We start from the raw sequence: 20,395 nt of genomic DNA, 5'->3' as shown, positions 1-20,395 counted from the left end.
CAAATCGGCAGCGTTGCCGTAGAGATAGTTTTTTGCCGAGTCTAGCGTCATAAGAGCTTATTCTGGTTTACAGTGGAAGGTGGAGAGGGTCGAAATGCTGTGGTGTTGTTGTTTAAACAGGTATATTGTTCTTCCGCGAGTAATGATATCAGCCTGTGCTTTGACACAATTTGCATAATTAGTGTGCAGGTTTTCAGCTTTTGTATAATAAACTGTAAGGTGCAGCGAGCGAACAGTAGGGTCTAAGCTATCATTGGACTCAAAGACCTGATAGCTGTTGCTCTTACACAGCTTTCGATTCAGACTAGCTAGTTAGAGGTAAGAGGAGAATTATCCTTATACAGCCATCAGATAGCAAAAAAAGTTGTTGGTCAATTATCGAAGAAGAGAAATAAAATCATTCAAAAAAACACGTTAAACGTGTAATATCAAATCATTTACATAAATTTAGAAGAAAACTTTTAGAAAAAGTGTTTTCTCAATAACTATTCTAAAGTGTGGGACTTGAAAATTAAGTCTTCACAGCATCGTGCTTCTTGATGTAAAGGTTTAATAACGATTAAAATATACAAATACAAAATATTAATTTATAAGAGTTAATTAATATTTTAAGTTGTTGAGGCATTTGACAGATAGGCGCTATCGAACTTTGCTTTACCGAAAGGGAGCCCCCACCATCTATAAATGAGTAGAAGAGATATTTATACTAGATAAACTTTCTATCTTACCCTAAAATTCTTAAGAATTGCCTCACAAATTTATTTTTTGTGTGGAAAGAAGCACTGTGTATATGCATACAAAAAACTTTTATAGCAACTCAGTTTTTTACACACCTAATTTTTAAAAAAAGATATATTTTGAGTACAATATTGATTATAAGTTAAAAAATTGGCACTTATATTACGATGAAAACAAGGATATCGGATAGTGACAGAGGGCAATAAAAAAAGATTAAAGAAGATTTTCAAGTGTACTAAAACCTCAACCACAAGTGAATGATCACCTTAAATTTTTAAACTAAATTTCTTGCGCGTAAAAGTGACATTTTAATTTTAAAGGTACTTATGAAGTTCTCTGTATATATAAAGCCCAGATAACTAATTAGACGTGAAAAAAAAAGTAAGTGGTGTATGCAGGCCTGCGACAAATGTTACCTTGGCGAACTATACGAGTATTATTTTATGCAGGTAAAAATGCGATAAGTATCTTTGAAGAAATATTCTATGTAAATTACAGTTAATTAATGATAAATGGTATTATATAAATGGCAACATGTTTTAAGTAAATATAAGGGACTACTTAAGTAAAAATAAAATAAATTATTAATTATATAAATCCATATATAGATTTTATTAAGTTTATAAAATCCTTTCTGAGTACTTACAGGGAGTATATATAGATAATTTACTAATGAAACAAAGTCGAGATCACAATATATTTTTTAGACCTTTTTTAGTTATAAGTAATACACTCATTTCGAAATATAAATAGTTTTAGCCAACTCGTAATGGTCTAGGGTTAAAATGTTCATTCTAACTTTGTACACATTGTATTTATTATTTATACAATTGCTCACCAAACCAACTACTTCCGCCACTTCAGTCTGTGGAAACTGTAAAGGTAAATAAATCTGCAATAAATAATTGTTTTAATTTTACTTAAAAATGTTTTAATGAATAACAAGGTTGTTTATGGGTTCAATACAACGCTTGCTATAATTGGGATCAAATAACGTGTAACAGATATTCAAATGATGGCTATTTGTATTGTATGTGACAAACATTATCAAGTTTGGTGGATATCTGCAATCAATATATTTTACATTTGATCAGGTCCAGAGACTACCCTTCCTAGCACGGAAACCACCACCTCATCTACAACTAATTTTCCAAACCCGACAGTAAGCCCAGAATACCCAATGACTTGTTCAGAGTGCCGGGATGGTATCATTATTTCGTAATATGTTATTTTAACCGTTATATTTAACTTCATACTATAAAGGTTGTTTGAATATCGACGTGGGCAAATGTATACAAGCATCTCAAACACTGTGCGACGATTTATACGAGTTTAACTTTATTTGGTGTCCAGCCGAATCCGCTACCAGTAAAAGTTTGCTTCTTTTTAGTTTTTTGTTGTATTCCAAAGATTACTACTCGCACACTCTCTCCACAGCTAGCACTGCTTTACCTACTCCTTCAAGTAACCCCGAGGAACCAATGTTATGTATTGATTGCTACAAGGGTATTATTTTTTGTTAGCTTGATGGTCTTCAACTAATTCATATTTTATAAGGGTGTTTAAGCGTGCATACGGGTAGCTGTTTACAGTTATCTAAAGAAATGTGCGACGACTTATATGAACACGACTATATATGGTGCCCAGGAGATTCAACTCCGACTACTGGTCCGACTACTGTCTTTAGCTTTTTTTTTATAACTACTAAGTATAGGCTATTAAAGAGGTTCCGCCGGAGACCCCCACAAGTTCAACTACAAGTTCAACTATGGCACCAGTACCTACCTCCACCCCCCCTGCCTCTGATGAAATAACTGAAAAATTACTTCAAGGCTTGCAAAACTCAGATGGCTCTTCCGTGTTTATGTTCGCTCATAGCTTATTTTTTTAATTGTTGTACCCGGCGACAATAGTTTTTAATAGGTACGAACTTCCATCCGGGGGTAAGGAGGTTTCGGATTTGTATCTCTGGAAAGATATGATCAATGCTGCCAGGGAGATGCTTTATACTGGAGTGGGCGCCTACACATTGTGGAATGGTAAAGAAAAAGATATTCATTTTTTTAAAAACTTTTTAATAGTGTTTTTATACAAAAAGGGGAGACAAATCATGTATACGGTATGGTAAGTATCGCGGCCTTTCTTGCTCAAGCAATGCAAGAAACAATACGGTATAATGCCTGTGATGAAAACAACTGGAGCGAAGCAAGTGTGACAGGACAAGTTGGCGGTGCAGTGTACTCAGCAGCCTCTGCCTGTGGGCAAATGGAACAATCTTACCAAGACTATAAGTGCAGTCAGGAGGATAACCAGTTAGCCATGCAAACTGGTTAACACCGCTATTCAAATATGGCTGGGACGTTAGCGTATAGACAGCTTTCGTCTTTAGGGGGTAAGCCCATGGAATGCGAAGTCGATCCCAATATGATTCAAAGAGCTACCACTTTTGCCAAGTGGTACGGCGCCCCTCCAGCATTGTTCTGTGCCCCGCGCTCTGTTTTACCCAAAGTGCCTAGATGGGACTATACCAGCCCATGGTGTCCCCAACGAGGTAGCTAAATAGTTAACTTGAAGTACTTGCAACTTTTAGATCCTAATGTACTTCCCCTTATAAAATTTCTTCTATTTAAAGGCGGATGGGGCTTTGTGGAACCCTTTCCTGATAATGACAAAAGTAAAGAATATTTTGACTACGTGAAAGATGGCGGAAGTTGCAGAGATTTTGATGGCATAAAAACTGGAGGGTGGAAGTTTGAGGGTTCAGGTTATTAAAAACTAATTATTATTATAAAAAATAAAGTAATTATATTCTTTATATAATAAATTTAAGGTTGTTCAAATGGAGCTTGCCCTGGATCAGCAGCGCCATACTATGGAAAAGGAGCTAGAGAAGACGTTGAAGGTTGCTGCTGGTGGGGACGAGGTAGTAAGCGTTATTAATATATAAGTGTATACCTTTAGCTTTGTTACTGGATTTTAGGAGTCATTCAAACAACGGGGGTTTGTAATTTTGGTAAGCTCAACTACTATTTAGGAAAGAGAGCAAAAGATGAAGGAAGAACAGCATTAGTATTTTTATGCACTACAAAGCTTATAAAGATTACTACGTTAACGATTCTTTATATAGTTTCCGAATTACGACTTTTGTAAAAATCCTGGCGCCATTTGTGATCCAACCTCGGATCCAAGAATTAAATGGACTGCAGGATTTTTTTTTTATATGAATGCTGTTGAAAACTACGACAGTGGTACATACTTATTTGCTTACTAAATATTTTCATTTCTTAAGATCAAAGGCGGTTGGAATTACAAAAATGAACTCAAAAAATGGGTTGACAATGGACTAAGAACCAGCGACACAGGATTTATAAATGGGGTGTCAGGAATAGTAAACAGGGGTATGCTTACTATAAACTTTAACCTTAATAACAGACAATTAACTAGTGATAACTTAAGGCTGCCATAACCCTCCCGCTTGTGGTACAGGTCCACTTCACGCCGGACAAGAACGTGCCAGCAATTTTGCTTCTGTACTAAAAGCAATGAAGCTAATATAGTTCTTTCTGCGCCAGGATACTTAATAAAAAGGAAAAAATAATAAAAAATTTTGTTAAAATTGCTCTATTATAAGATCATCACCGCCAAAAACAACCAGTTTTTTGTGGTTTTTATTCGCTTAAAATTTAAGTAGCTCCTTCCTTAATATCAGTAAACGTTAAGTTTATTACCTACGTTACTGCATATTACCAACTTACCAAATGATAAAGAAACAGTTGTTTAATTTTATACTCTTCAGGCAGGCAAGTAGAAAGGATTTAAAATACTTTAATGCCACTTATGCAATGGCCAAAGCCTTACAGGAATATGGAAGGTTAAAAGCACTTAATTATTACTGTTACTTATTTTGAAATAAATAATTTAATTTCTTTTATTCACTTTTAAAATTTGAGTAACTATCAAACATTCCACCGCCAAAGTGACCCAAGTTTTTATTTACATGCCCTTCATAAATATTAAGTTCATAACATCAGGAACCAATACATAAGCTGTTAAATTTTATTAGAAACGATTTGAGGTCCTTCATATACACTAAATACGATAGACTTTCAAATATACTTCTAGAACCGGAGTAGCTAATAAATTTTTTAATTGGCCATAATAATTATAATAATCCTAAGTAAAGTATAAATCGAAATTTTGAAAATTCTTTATACACAGTTAAAAATGCACTGGTTATTATTAACATTATTTTTATTCAGGTTCCTTGGTAGTCTTGTAGTTGGTAAGTGCATGTAACTTAGTGAGTTGTAAAATTACGATGTATAAAAGTTAACCCGTGATGCAGCTCGGGAGAACTTTTCCTTTATCGCATGGTTGTGAGCTGACCCGCTTTTGGCGTTGAGTAGCATCGCTGGGCTAATGAAATCAATAAATTATAATCTATAGTTTATGTACTTAATAATCTTTAGTATACTTCGGCTACTAGAATAGATAGTTTTGGTGCACGAAAATAACAGTTTAACAAAAGAAAGTTGCATTAAGTTAAAACGAGAGCACTTTTAAAGTGTTACAAACATTGTTCTGACTTTTTAAGTAACGTTGAAGCCCTCAAGGTTTATTAATATTTTCTGTATTCTAATATAATATTAGCTTATATATAAAGTATTCTATTACTTAAAATATATCAAGTGGTTACTTTTATTTCCTATGCTAGAAAAGTTTATAAAGTCTACAAGTATGTGCTAGCATCTCTGCCTATAACTAGCTCTATATTCTAGAATTATTGAATCCCCTTGTTTCTTAACTTTAGACGCCGTCACAGGAAAATTGTTTTTTGAAGTATATTATACGAACTCTTAACAGATTACGTGAGTGGCCTCTCATCTTCTATGTCATAATCTGGCGTATTTTTGGGGGTTAGTGAACAGAAAGACACCAAAAACGTCAGTATAACTTAAGCGACTATTAATTATAAATAGCTAAAAAAGTTAGGACCCCAATGCTTCTATTTTAAAAAAAATTTAAGATTTACTTCCTAATTTCAAAATAGTTAGCATTCATATTCCAAGTAGTTGAATTAAGGATGTTTTTTTTTTGTAACTCCAAATAAAAAAAGATTAAAGGAGAGCTTAAAAATGTTTAAAACTTGTTGCGTAACACCTACTTTTTCCCTTTACCACTCTTTTTTAAAAATTGGAAAGATGCCACTGACTTAACTTTAAGAACAGAACTTACTTCTGTAGTGGTAAACTTAATTACCAACTTTAAAGGCTTAAGATTTTAAAATTAATAATGTGGTAAAACTCTAACTCTACGGACGTAAACAAATATTTTTTCTATTTTTTTTAAAAAAAAATTCCTTAAACGAGTGGTCTTCGAAAAATAAAGCTTTGTATTCACCTTGAGTTAGAAGAAAAGGAAAGAGACACAAACTATTTATTGTCTTCTCTATTGAAATTTTTATTATTTTAAAAATTTGTCTTCTAAAATATTAATACGTTTAAGAAAAGTAAACAAAGGCTGAAGTTAACTCGAAACTTATAATAGTGTAACAAAAAAAAGCGTGAAGCCAACATATAAATACTTACTTGCAAAAAAGATTAACTTAAGTAATTTGAAGATCAGCTAGTACTCGTAAGGAACTTTTAAAAACGAGGAAATGGGTCCTATAAAAGTTTATGATCTATAAATTGGCAGGGAGTTGCCGAAGGAAGCTAATTAACTTGGATCTGAGCTTTACACAATTTTTTTCACTAATACAACATTTATGTTCGCTTACTGCTAGTTTTAATATCCGTCAGAACGGCAAAATAAAATTCATTTAAAGCTTCGTCTTATATAATCCAGTTTAGTAATAAATTTATAAACAGCTCTTTTTTTGCTCTTGGATACTCGTATTATCATGCAGTAGACGCGACCAATCGAGTCCCCTAATAGTTCTTTAGTGAGACGACTGTCTGATGAGGCTGTTGTATACTAAACCGATCCGCCGTAGCTTCCTCAAGTTGCCGATCGAGCAAATTCGAAATCTGTCTGTTTTTAAGGTCCAGCTTCTGGCAGTCCCCCGTCTCTTCTCGTCGGCCCCATTATAAAGTGTTACATAAAAAGCGGTCAGCTAATTTGAAAGCAACCCCCTGGAATTGCGGTAAGGGTTGCCCTACTGTAGGTCCAAAACATATGGTGGGAACAAGTCAATTATCTTAGGCAAGCCGTTAACTGGAAACACAGCACATACAGGCGTGGCTCGTTGTCTAATGAGTAAAGGATCCGCTACCTTGACCTTCGCCCAGGTTTACGTGAGACTGGTATCAAAGCTTTTTACGCTAGCTCTAACTAGTATGTCTAAGACTTGGTAATATTACGCTTCAGCCAGTATTAAGTGATTTTAGGCTAAGTCAAATTCGCCTGTTAAAAGTTATACCTTAATCGTACTTTAATTTAGCTAAGTTATTACTACACTGCGATCTAAACATTTGAGACTCAAAGTTTTGAGAAGAGATCTACTTTTGAACAGCACTTTCGTTAAAGGATCAATTTAAAGATACGGACTTGTACTCAACCTACCGAAGAAAATATTGTGTATTAAATTAATTACTTAGAAAGCGGACATGGTTTAAAATCAAAAGGTGCCATACTTTTTAATTACGCACTTTAAGGTAAAAACTAATTATAATTAAAGTACTTAAATAACACAAACTGAAAAATAAAATAAGCAATGTATTAAGGCACTGAAAAGTGTAGTGTTTGGTTCTTTACAAATGTAGTTTACATTTTAAAGTACTTTTGGTTTTATTATGATTTTATTTACAAAAATTGTTTCCTTTACAAAATAATCTACGTATTTTAATATTCTGTAGAACAATGAGCTAATGAAGTGCATAGTATTATAAAAAATAAAAAGCTAACCAGGTGAGCTCCCAAAGGTAGCTCAAGTGAAATTCTACCTCAGTCTTATAAAACAAGTATTTTTAATGTAAAGAAAAATGTTTATGGCAAGTGTTTACTTTAGAGAAACTTCCTTTAAATTAGTAAATTTACTATTAATATGTTAAAAGTATATTTTTAATATTATTTTAGTAAGAATCAAAAATTACGAGGCGCTCCCTTAGACTTATTATGTAGCTTTCGAGTAATAAGAAAATATTACACTTTCTTAGTTTTAGCTAAAAACCTTCTAATTCCAATAAATAAATTTGAACAGGATTAATAAAAGTAGTTGTAAAGTACTAGTAAGCCAACGTTTTTCGGTAAGGTAGCTTTTAAATATTAACCGAAGTTTTCTTATAATTTTAAACACTGTACAAATTAATAATTAGCGCTGTATGCAGTTGTATACGTGTATAAAAAAATGTATTTTTACAGTAAAAAACGTTAAATCAATTTATTTATAGTAATCTCTCATTACCATGGGAAGGAGTGCCGCACTTTTGGATGTGTGGTAAAATAAAAGTATTTTGTACTAAGATTCATAGTAAAAAAAACTTAAACTACCCCTTTTAAACGGACTTTTACCACTATAGGGAAAAAACGCGCTCACACATTCGTGTATAGCACTAAGTAAAGAGAGCTCCCAGCATAAATAAGTTAAAAATAGTAGCAAATTTTTGACTTTCAGTAAGAATATAAAAACTTCTACCGCTTCAAATTAGCAAATAGCGGCGCAGATGATTAAGGCCGTGTCCACCTGCAATAATTTTTTTTAAGCGCACAAAAAAAGTTACTATGAAGCGTTTTTGTAAGTAACAAAAGGAAAAAAAATTCTAAAAATATAAAGGTAATCTCTATAAGAATAGGTCAACTTGTAGATATAATGAAAAGTAGTTCTGGATATTACATACTAAACAAAATATCGTAAATAGTCTTAACCTTCCCTAAGCAAATTTTAATTTTTAAAGCAAAATTTTTAATAAATTTTTTAAAAATTTGTAAGCAGTTTAAACAATTTCTAAAACAACAGAAGTAGTTTTGTTACTCAAAACGGTGTTATACGTCTTAACAAAAACATTGTTATTTAACTTTTTATTATTATTATTTATTTTAGTTTATTTGTTATAATATTGTTAACTTTTATTTTCTATGTATATAAATTATAACTTCCGCCAATTATAAAAGATTATTATTTTTTAAATCTTCATAAATACGCTTGGAAACGACATTTCCTAAAGAATCTTCATACTCTTCCTCTTGATCGGGCTTAAACATTAGTTTCTGTTTGTCCAATTTTAGCTTTTCCCATACTAAAAAAATTATTATTATTATTAAAAGATAAAAAGTTAGTACTATAAAAATAGTAATATTAAATAAATTATAAGTTATATAAATATGTAACATCCTCGCCAGTTTTTTTGTGTATAAATTCAATTAAAAAGTGCGCTAATTTTTTTAATAAAAATTCACTCAACAAATTAAGCGATTGAAAAAAGTAGATAAAAAATAAATTTAAAAATACTGTTACAAAAAAAATTATAATGAACTATACGATAACTCTGGGAAAAAAAATATAAATACATTAAAAGTAAAGAATGAATATATAACCAAAGAAGACTCTAAAAATTAGCGCACTAAATCGTTATACAATCTATAACGCGCCATTATCCAAAAAAACCATAGTACTAATTTTAAGGATTAAAAAATAGCGCCAAATAAAATTAATATAAAAAGGGGACATTTTTTAGCTTCTTCTTTATTAGTAACATTTTGAAAATGGATGGTGTTCGGAATGCCCAACAACTTCATTCCTTGAGCGTGCTTGGCTTCCTATTAGATAATCAGCACTAATAATAAAACCATTTATAAATATTGCAATAATAATATATACAAGATAGAAGTAACAATAAAGTTGAAAAAAAAACTTCAAAAAAGTTTACTGTTGGCTTATTACAATAAAATACTTGTAAAAATAGTAAAAATACAGATGTAACCAATTAAAAAAGTTTATAGAAGCGCATTTATATTATTTATTTAATCATTCAAAAAGTTATCAGTTCGAAAATAACCACTTTTTAACCTTAAAAAAACAAAAAAAAAAAGAATTTTGCACATTTAAAAAGTGAAGTGCTATTATTATAGCAATTACTTTAACCATAACAAAAAAAATTTTTTTAATATTTTTCTAAAAGTGAAGTGACTGTTATTATACAAATTATTCAAAATATATTTACTATTATAAAAAGGAAGATACTTGAAAATGTCTTGCAAAAGCTTTTGGCCCACGATACTGCGCCCCATCGCAAATTTCGCAACTGTAATATTTACTCAAGCCATGCAGTTTGTACAACCAATAGGGAATACGCTTTCCGTCCTATACAGAGCAAAAAATTTGAGTATAAACAATTAAGCACAAAAAATAATATAAAAGTTACAAACGCTGTCAAATAGTTTAATATAATAACAGGAATAAAGCAGCGTTGGCTAAAAAAAAGTGAAATACAAAATTTATGTTCAAGTTTTCTGCCGCAGAATAATATAAACAGCTAGAAGTGATGCTTAATTCAATATATTAAATGCAAGTTAATAAAGGCGAGGGTAAGAAGTCAAATACCGCCAAAATATAATAAATAGGACAATAAAATTATTTTGAGGTTTATTTAACGCCAAATGAAAGTTAAAAAGAATGCGACATAAATCATAAAATAGAAAAACCTACCAAATAATTTAATAATGTAAAAAACTGGACCAGTAAACACTACACCATAAAAATTTGTTGGACATTAAAAAAATGGTTCAGCATATAAGAAAATAGACGCAACTTTAATGCCATCAAACTTTCAACAACAGCTACCCTCAAAATTTGCAACTACCAAAAAAATTTAAAAAGGATCAATAACTTGTTAACTAGATCATTACACCAATAATTACCAAAGTAACCTCAATATGGACCAATGGCGTTAATGTATTATAAATCCTACCCAATCAAGTGGAAGATTTTTCGGGTTATAAAGAGCAGCTTGATAGTCATCCTCCACTTCAACCTCTTCTTCACTGAGATCAGAATCTTCGCTTTCCTCGGCCCACTCGGAAGCGGTTCTGGCTTGCTTCCGTTCCACGTTCATTTTGGTGGCTGTTTTATTATATTTATTATTATTAATTATATTATTGAAACTATAATCATTACTGGAATTATTATTATATCATGTAATAAGCAACCTTCTCTTTGCTCAGAAAGTTTATTAGCCAAGAACTGTACGCTAAACTCCTACAAAGAAAAAGTAACATCACTTAGAATAAAGTAATACCAAACAAATAAGAATAAATATAACCATTTCAGCAATATGCTTATCTTTATCTCGAAGTAAATGTACGTTATTAAGCTTGAGAGCACTAATAAAAAAAAGATAAGTGAAATAATATATAAATAAAAGCAAGCGAACGTACCCAACATCAATGTGAGACCCCTTTTCCCGTGAAAAAAGTTCTTGTGCTTTTTTGTGTTTTTTGCCAAAGAGATGCGCTTGATAAACAGTTTCCTTTGCAAATTGTTTACAGCCTGAAAAAAAACAGAAAGTAATTAATCAAACCAGATTTCTTCCTCCAAACAATAAATAATAACAAAAAAGTGGCCAATCCTAAAAAAACCTTACAAGGAACACAAAATAGTTTAGAGGGTAACTCTTTCTGGTCTTGCACTTCCCATCCTGGCAACGCCCCTTCTGCCCAAAATGCCTCAAACTGCTGGTTTAATTCTTCTTCTATCGCCTATTAATATTAATATTAGTAATAACAATAAGTATAATTAACTTTTTAATTTATTAGATACCATTAATCCAAAAATTTTATTGTTTTATACTTTTCCTGTAAAAATTTTATGATTTATTTTATTTGTAAAAAAATTTTTTTAATAACAATAATATCAATAATAATTTATAAAAATTATTAATAAAGTTTGCAATGCATAATATTATTATTTAAATCCTCCTTAAACTTTACAATACTTTTAATAATAGAAATTAATTTCTATACTTTTCTTTATAAGTTTACTGTAGTTTTTTTACTTTGAATTATATTTTATAACAATAAAATACTGATTCATTAATGTTAATTATTAAGTTCGTAATTTTTAGAATTTATATTTTAGTTCTGTCTACTTATGCTTAAATACTTTTAATTATTATTTAACCGCATATCCAATATGATTATTATACATATATATACTTGCAAATAAATTTATTAACATACAACTGGTGTATTTAACTTTCTTATTATTATAAATATTACTATTATTTCAACCTCAAAAACTTCCAAGGGATGTGTGCGCTGATAATATTCGTATAAATAAGTTTTCAAAGACTTTAAGTAACTGTAATGAGAAATAAATAATAGTAAAAAGTAGTGAAATTATATAGAAATTAATATTTTATAAACTAATATAAAAATAGCTAATACTTTTTTTAATATAATGAAATCAAAAAAAAATTTAAAAAAAAGGAATTTTTTTTATTTTCTTTTTAATTTAAAAATTATACACAATAATTTGGCTTAAATAACAAAAAAAAGTATAATTATTCAAATGACTAAGCTTGTTTTTCATTTTTTTATTTATAAACTTTTATTATAAATTAAAAGTTTATTTTATATTATAATAAAGTTTATCTTCTCTAATTGTAAGTATAAAAACATATTGCATTTGTTTACATATTTCATAATTTAATTTTATTAAAGTTTGTTTAATAAGTTTTTAATTCAACAATTTAAATATATCGACTTAAGATCAATGAAAGTTTGGTTATCAATTATTATTATTAAATTTGCTTAATAAAAAATAATAAATATCAAAATGTAATAAATAATAAGGATAACATTTTTTAAGATTTTGTACTAAAATTTTAATTAAGTAAATTCAACAACTTATTTCTTAATATATAATAATTTTTATAGTTAAATATTATATATACATAAAAACGGGGTTTAATATAAGCTTTTTATTATATTCATAATGACGCTCTTATTAATAAAAAATTTAAAAAATTGATTATAATTTTATTTAAAATTAGAAATTTACATAAGTAATAACCTTAACAATTTCCTAAGTTTTTTTTAATATGTACACTATTATTATAAAGATTCTTTTTAATATAGATTATACACTTTGTAAATATTTTTTAAGTAAATTTTTTAATTGTATTTTTTTAAAAAAAAGGAATGCTCATTGGATACAAAAAAAATATAAATTCTACAAAATATTTATCTTATGAATAAATTTATTTTCACTTTATAAAATTCAATTTAATTAATAAATACTAAATAATTTTTTAATAAAAATATTTAAATAAACTAAATTCATATAAATTAAATTATTTAATTCAATAACAAAAAATTTATAACTACTACAAAATAAATTTGATAAGATTAATTTATATATAAAATAATAAATAATGGTTAAAATTTAAATTTATATAAAATAAATAAATCTTTTTCTAATCGTCGCTATGCGTAAACTCGAGTGATATATACCTATAAAGAAATAATAAAGACTCTAGCAACTTCAATAAAATTTATCATTTTTAAATATTTCTGCGATATATAATTATTTAATAAAATTATATTTTTATTAATATTTGTATAATAAAAAATATAGTAGTTATAAATGAAAATATAAATTTCATAAAAAAAAATTATATATACTCTTCTTTTAACCAAAAAAAAAAAGTTACTAATTTTAAAATAAAAAATTTATATATAGTACCATGTAATTTATTCTTTAATTCATTTTATTTATTAAAAAATTATAAAAAAATTAGTTATAAAATAAACTTTCTATAGTCGTCGCTTCGCTTAAACTCGAGTAGAATATACTTAAAAAAATAATAAAGACTTGGATAGTTTAATAAAATTATTACTAATAACTTTTCCAAATTACAATTTTTTCTTAATTATTTCTTAATAATAACCTCTTATTGATTACATTTTATTTTAAAAATTGCTCTTTTTTTAAAAAAAATTACTAATTTCATAATAAAAATTAAAAAAAAAAGTTAAAAAAATTAAGAAATTTTTTTTTACTAAAAAAAACTTTTTATAATCGTCGCTTCGCTTCAACTCGAGTGGAATACACTTGAAGTCATCGAAATGACTCAAATAAGACAAGTACTCTAGCGACTCTTCAAGCGGATTCTTCCGTTTCACTATTTTTGCTGGTACAGAAGTTTCTACAAGCTTGCGCTTTTTTAAAAAGTCAACAAACAAAACGTGCTGCTCTAGTAAATCTAAAAATCTTCCAAAGCCTTCCTCATCAGTAAAAGAGAAAAGCGCTTGAAAAAAATAAATAGAATAAAAATAATTACTTAAATATAATAAAAAAATTAATCACTAAAAAAATTTAATAAGTACAATAATAATTTAGGTTTTATTAAGGAAAGTTAAGAAAGCATCTAAAACATATAGTAAAAATTTATAAATTAAGTAAAAAAGTTAATTTATATAAAAATATATAAATAAACTAAAAAATTAAAAGTATAACAAAAAAATAAAAAAGTATAAAAAATTAAAAAAAATCAAAAATTTAATAATTCATAGTAGATTTTAGAAAGATAATTTAATAAGAGGTATAAAGTTTCCACAACTACGAAATAATAATAAAGTTAGGTTAATTATATAATATTTATATAAAAAAGACCAAAAGTTTAGTATTAATATGTAAAAAAAAACAAGTTATATTTATTAAAAAATTTAAATTTTTAATATTGAACAATATTATAAGTTGAAAAGAAGATATGATTCATAAAAACAAACTTTTATAGTTATTAAAAATAGTAATAAATATTATATAGAAAGAGAGAATACTATTAAGTTACTTTCAGCTTTAAAAATTAGAAATAATGATGTTAAATGAGATCCTAAAACCAAAATTACAATTTTTAAATATATATATATATCATAAAATACAGAATAGATTTGTGTATTAAATTGTCAAATTTAATTTAAAAAGTATATTAATAAATAAAAAGTTAAAAAAAATAGTCTAACGATCTAAATGTACAACTTATAAATAATTAAAATAAATATTCTATTTATACTCGTTTAAATAATTTATTAATAATGATATTCCACCTTTCACAATAAGAGGATCATTTTCTTTATAACCCACAGAAACTGGAGGCTCGATAACGTTCCGATCAAATTTATAAGCATTTTTAACTTCAGTAAACCGCTTATAAAATTCTGTAAATTCGTTGGGCTTCGATATTGCTTGTATCTCCGCTGCTCTTGAACTTTATATGAATAATATAAAAAATACACTTTATAATAATATTATTATTATTAATACCCGTCCCTGTCTTCATATATACTAATAAGCTTTTTGGATTTTACTTGCATGTCTCTAATCAAAGCAGCACACATGTGTTCATGGTACATTTGTTCTTTTCTCTTTTTATTTTTACCAGGAAATGAAAGAAATTTTATGAAATATAAAAAAAATTATTATAAACCACAACCGATTTTTTAGTATAATCTTCACAAAGGGAAGAAACTAAAGTGTCCTCTAACAACTCAATTTCTTCATGAAGGCTTCTCTGTGTTTCTATTAAAGAATTCATGACAATTTACTTAAATAAAAAAAAAGAATAGCAACTTTCTATAAAAAAAGAGCATAAGAAAAAAGAGAAAGCAATTTAAGTTATAAGTTGTGCTCAACTTTCCTCTATTTGGGCCCATTATTTATTTGTCTTAACAATTAGCTACTAAATAACAATAAGGAACCATATTAATGGTGATGTTACATTTTAAGCCTCGTGCTCACCTTCTTAGCAAACTCCCCCTTTGAAAAGCTAACGCGATCCAATTAATCTTAAAGATGAGTGTGTTCTGCTTTTAATTTATTTTTTTAAACCAAGTTATTATAAGTAAAAAACTAAACCCCTTTTTAGAAATTTATTTAAAATAATTTTTTTAAGGTGTTGCGGGTGCTAAGCTTTACGTTATATAAAATATTTTGGAATTAATTTGTTTTTTGTTTAATTTTTTTTTTTTACCTGTGTATCATATATAACCTGTTAAGTGAATTTTGTTACGAACCGTGTATAAACGTTGACTAAAAGGACACACGTCACTTTGAATAACAGCGAAAAGAGTAGAGAATCCTGTGAAGCCCTCGCTACGAGTTGGCAGAAGAAGACACACCAAAGGCCAATCCCCGTCGTTAAAAAAGGACTTGAGAGATGAAGAGTGCCAGCTTGCGTGAGGGACTTAAAGCCAAGCTGGGTGAACGGTTTATTCTTGCGAGGATGTAACCTGAATTTCAGATAAAGTGAACGTGTGACAGACGGATTTTCCATATGTTTAAAATAAAAACTAACAACCTGATTTTTGCCAGCTGTAAGAAAACCTTGAAAAACTTGAAAAAAACTTGATTTACTAATATCGAAGACGTTTACGGCAACTGTTTACTGTTATCCATTTTGAATGTAAAAACTATATCTTAAAACTTTGAGTTCAGCAGAACACAATATAATTGCAAATAATATGTATAAATGTTAATTTACGAATATAATAAGCAATTTCAAAGATTAAAGTAGATATTAACGTATTGTAATGAGTTCAACACACTCGCCTTAACCCCGATAGGGATAAAATGATAACTATTTTAACCACTAGACGATAATTGCATCTCATGAAATTTATCGAGTATTGTAGGTTATAAACAGGTATTAGTAGGTTTATATTTAGTTGTAAAGTTTGCATTCTATATTCTGTTGTTCTTGTTAAGGGCATTTAGAAAAGTTATGGCAAACTTACGAAATCAAAATAAAAGTGAGAAATTAGGAGAAATCATTTTAAATAGAATATTATTTTTAAAAAAGTCTAGAGTTAAAATAAGTTCACATCGACAGCAAACATTAAAAAACTTTTTCTTTTCACTTAAAAATTTACAAGTTTTATTCATTTTAGTCCTTGTTCACGTAACAGTGAGAGTTTATAGATATTACAGCTTGTTTTGGTTGTTCGCCTTAAAATTGTCTGCCACAAGAAAAGGATTATAGTAAACAGTCGAATGCTTTCAACAGCCTTGCCAGCAAAGTTCTTAGAATGTCCAGGCAATAAAAAAAAAGTAAAAAAGTAGTAAAAAAAAATTAAAGGCATAAATAAAAATCTAAATCGCGATTACACTAGTACCAGTGGATATTTTTCATAAAATTTTACTTTTCTTCAAAAAGTTGAAAAATTTAGAGATTTTTATAAATATGCCTTTAACATTCATATTTATAAAAGTTTGTAGTACTATAAGTCTAATTTCTTTTTCTTTTTTTTGCCTTTTGCAAAAATAAATTTTCAAGTAATTAAGTTAAACTTGCCATTAAGTTTTATTAATAAAAAAAGGTGCTTATTTAAATTGAGTATCCTAAAAAGTCTTGCTAGCTTAACGAGTTAAGAATTTAGAATATTAAGTGGCCCGCTTAAAGTTAACATTCCTATTATAAAAAATTAGCAGAGAAACATAACTTTTTATTGTAATAATGCGAAGCTTTTTAGCTTTAGATTTAACAAATTTTTCTTAGTTCAGTGTTCTCCTTTTCGGCTACTTATTTTTTATTAAATTTTTAATATTACACTTTTTCCTAATAAAATAAAGAATAAACGGAAAAGCAAGCAACAAAAAACAATAAAATAATTTTTAATTATAATTTCATAAAAAAATGTACTCGCTTATAAAAACTTTCGCCTAATGCATGTACACTATAAATAGAAAAGACATCCGCTATTCAGTAATTTAACAATAATCTTAACGTGTAAAGTAAAAGCTTATTAGAAAATAAATGATATATCTGTATATAAATTGTAAAGTACTGTAAAATTAAGTTATAAGGAAAATTACATATTAAACCAAACAAAGTTTAGAAAATGAAGATCAGGCCAATAAATTTATTTATTTTTTAAATTTCTTTCACGACTTCAATGCCACAAAGTCGAGCGTTAAAAATCACAGATTTGCAAAAAGAAATAAAAGGGACGTGCCTAACGCTTTCACAATCATGCTTTACTTTGGCTATTTCATAAATATGTTTTAGAGAAAGCTTCCCTAAAAATAGTGAAGCAAGTTAGCGAATAGTGAGAGGCTTCTAAATAGTGTAAACAACGAAAAACGGTAACTGCCAAGCAAAAAATTACCAACAACTTCTCTATTAGGACAAGAAGCTAATTTGTTTGTTCCAAGAGCTTCCTTAAAAAAATAAGAAAACGGTGGTTTTTTAGTAGTAAACTGAAAGTTTTTATCACCTACAGACAAAAATAAGAGTAACAAATGCTACAAAAAGTACATCTATGCCTGAAAAAAACACCATAAATATTAATAATAGTGGGAATAGGAATTCCAGGTTTTATATCTTTAGTTCTTTCGTTGAATTCTTTGCAAAACTTCATTATATTAACGCCCCGTTGCCCGAGCGCTGGACCTTTTAAGTTATAACTGATTGATAATAGTTATATATAAGTTATAAAATTAAGAATAAAGAAATCTTTTAAGTTAGTTAACATCCATTTTTCGAAGAATTAAAATTTTAATAAGTAACGTAAATTATGTAAAGTGATTTCTTTAAAAAATCTTTAAAAACTAAAGAAGGTATAACTCTTTTAATGATAATTTCTTGCATTTTTCATTAAAAAATTTGAGGATGGTGTAACAATAAGTTTCAAAAGAGCTTCTAAAAATGAGTACCTAAAGGTGGTGCGGGTGCCGCTTTGTTTGCGGGAATATGCATGGAAACGATAGCAGCTATCTGATTTTTGCCTACCGATGAAACGGCAGGAGAAACGTTTTTACCCGACATGAACAATGCTCTCAATATATATTGTAACTGTAAGTAGCAACAAGATAAAAAGTCTATTATAAAAAAGTCACGAAATGACAAGTGTGAACTATGCCACAAGCGAGTAACAACGCAAGAGCAAAAAAAATTAAAACCCCCTAAAACTCTGCCATGCCTACATTTTAAAAAAATAATCGCTCCCCAGTTGGTAATGCCCTATAAAACCACCGTCAGTTTCTTATTTCAATATTTATACATTTATAACTTTTTGAACGAAGTTACAAGGTTTGAAAAGAATTTTTATTAACGTTGTAGTGCAATTGAAGGTTTTTAATAATAAAAGAAACATAGAAAAAATTAAATGAAAAAAAAAGTCCACTGCTTTATAATGAGAACTAATAAAGTTAACAGGCTTACGATTATATAAAAAGTTTAAAGAATTTTTTTTTAAAAAAAAAAGAATAGCAGTTGATCCTTTCGGCTGTTTTTTAGGCGTAGTAGAATATACGTTAACGTAATAAATATGTTATTAATGAATTATTAATAACTATACTAACATAAACAATTGTACTTGGCAAGTTTGCACGTGCTTAGGGCTACTTGAAATGGGGGCCAGGAATATTTCTGAGTAAATTTAATAGTAGATGTGTACATTATTTTTTTTATTAAAAAACCTATCTATTTGGATTGTGCCATTCCATCTGCTAGGCTTATAAACTTTATATTAATTTTTTTTTTTTTAAATTATTCTACTTTTGACTAATTCACTATAAGTCTTTTATAGCAGAATATGCTGGTTTTTTCATATTAAAGAAATTTATTTATGTTAGTTTCTAATTTATATTGTATGCAAAGTAATTAAACACAGTAACCAGCGATTTTTGACTAAACTTTATATGTAAGAAAGCATTATCCCCATATTTTTATTTTATACTTTTCAAAAAAATTTTTAATGCTTTAAACATTTTTAATAATTTTTAAGTATTTTTAAGTTTACATGTTTAAATATATGATCTGCTTAATGTATTTTTGTACTTTTTATTGGTTTAAATACGATTTTTTTACGGCTCCTTTACTTTTATAATCTAATATTATTTCAATACAGTTGATTATATTAAATTTTAGTTGCACTACCTTTTTAATCTTACTTTACTTTTAATAAAATGTTCGAGAGCCGTTTAAAAAAAAGCAATACTTATTGAAAAGTTACTTTTATAAATTTGGTTATATATTTTTGTTGTATTACAAAATAAATTAACTAATTATATTTTCTGTCTTGAAAATTATAGTTTTTAATAATTTTAAATATTTTATGAAAAGATTTTTATAATATTATTGATTCTCTTATGTAACCTTTTAATTAATTAATTATTAATAAAAAGTTTTTTATAAGTAGTATAATTTAGAATGCCGAAACATTTTCGAAAACTTTGTCCCCTCTCAATTATAGATTTGTTTACGTTAAACGATTTCTTAGAGGATTTAGGGGTGAGGTATAGATAAACTTAATAAAATTAATAAAGAATTATATTATAAACTTAAGCAATTTACTAAAATTCACTTTTTCTTAAACATAAATATGTTAATTGTTACCATATAAAAAATAATTTTTTTTTTATTTTTAAACTTTATAGAAATGTTAATCTTCATTCAATCTCACTTCTCAAATATCTCCTGCAAACTCCGGAAATTTATGATTTATCTCGTTTAAAAGAACTTTCAAGCTTTCCTTTGTATGCTATAAAATCCATTCAAGAAAAGTTTGACCTTCTAACGAGCAAAGTCGTTGATGTTAAAAAGTAATTTATACTCTTACATTTTGTACAGTAACTTGAGTTGATCCCATTATATATTATTATAATATCAATTAATGAGCGTATTTGCTTTATATGTTAAGCCCGTTGCCTTGTAGACTT

General features: G+C 27.9%; 1 protein-coding gene across 1 annotated transcript; it reads right to left on the bottom strand.

Moving 5' to 3' along the window:
• Nucleotides 1-8,841: 8,841 nt before the first annotated feature.
• LOC135119602 (splicing factor 3A subunit 3-like) lies at nucleotides 8,842-15,247 on the bottom strand. Its single transcript, XM_064044006.1, has 13 exons — nucleotides 15,171-15,247; nucleotides 15,002-15,102; nucleotides 14,785-14,945; nucleotides 13,738-13,985; nucleotides 11,965-12,034; nucleotides 11,319-11,433; nucleotides 11,113-11,224; nucleotides 10,998-11,058; nucleotides 10,885-10,933; nucleotides 10,647-10,798; nucleotides 9,920-10,039; nucleotides 9,405-9,495; nucleotides 8,842-8,975 (listed from the first exon to the last, which is right to left on the bottom strand). The coding sequence occupies exons 8-13, from the start codon at nucleotides 10,998-11,000 to the stop codon at nucleotides 8,842-8,844; spliced, it is 549 nt and encodes a 182-aa protein (XP_063900076.1). The 5' UTR covers nucleotides 11,001-11,058; nucleotides 11,113-11,224; nucleotides 11,319-11,433; nucleotides 11,965-12,034; nucleotides 13,738-13,985; nucleotides 14,785-14,945; nucleotides 15,002-15,102; nucleotides 15,171-15,247.
• Nucleotides 15,248-20,395: the final 5,148 nt, after the last annotated feature.

The sequence above is a fragment of the Zophobas morio genome, unplaced genomic scaffold (genome assembly GCF_036711695.1).
Source record: "Zophobas morio isolate AGI-343-1 ecotype UQ-CSIRO unplaced genomic scaffold, CSIRO_AGI_Zmor_V1 ptg000276l, whole genome shotgun sequence".
In the NCBI taxonomy this organism is placed as follows: domain Eukaryota; kingdom Metazoa; phylum Arthropoda; class Insecta; order Coleoptera; family Tenebrionidae; genus Zophobas; species Zophobas morio.
The sequence above is the reverse complement of the archived record's forward strand: the minus strand, read 5'-3'. Positions and strand labels throughout refer to the sequence as shown.

What these genes read in the sequence shown, in the direction of transcription:
- LOC135119602 (XM_064044006.1), bottom strand. An exon ending in AAAATCTTCCACTTGATTGG is followed by an intron (nt 10,040 to 10,646) that starts GTAGGATTTATA and finishes TGCTCTGTATAG; the next exon opens with GACGGAAAGCGTATTCCCTA. An exon ending in TAAAGAAGAAGCTAAAAAAT is followed by an intron (nt 8,976 to 9,404) that starts GTCCCCTTTTTA and finishes TAATTTTTTTAG; the next exon opens with TATGGGAAAAGCTAAAATTG.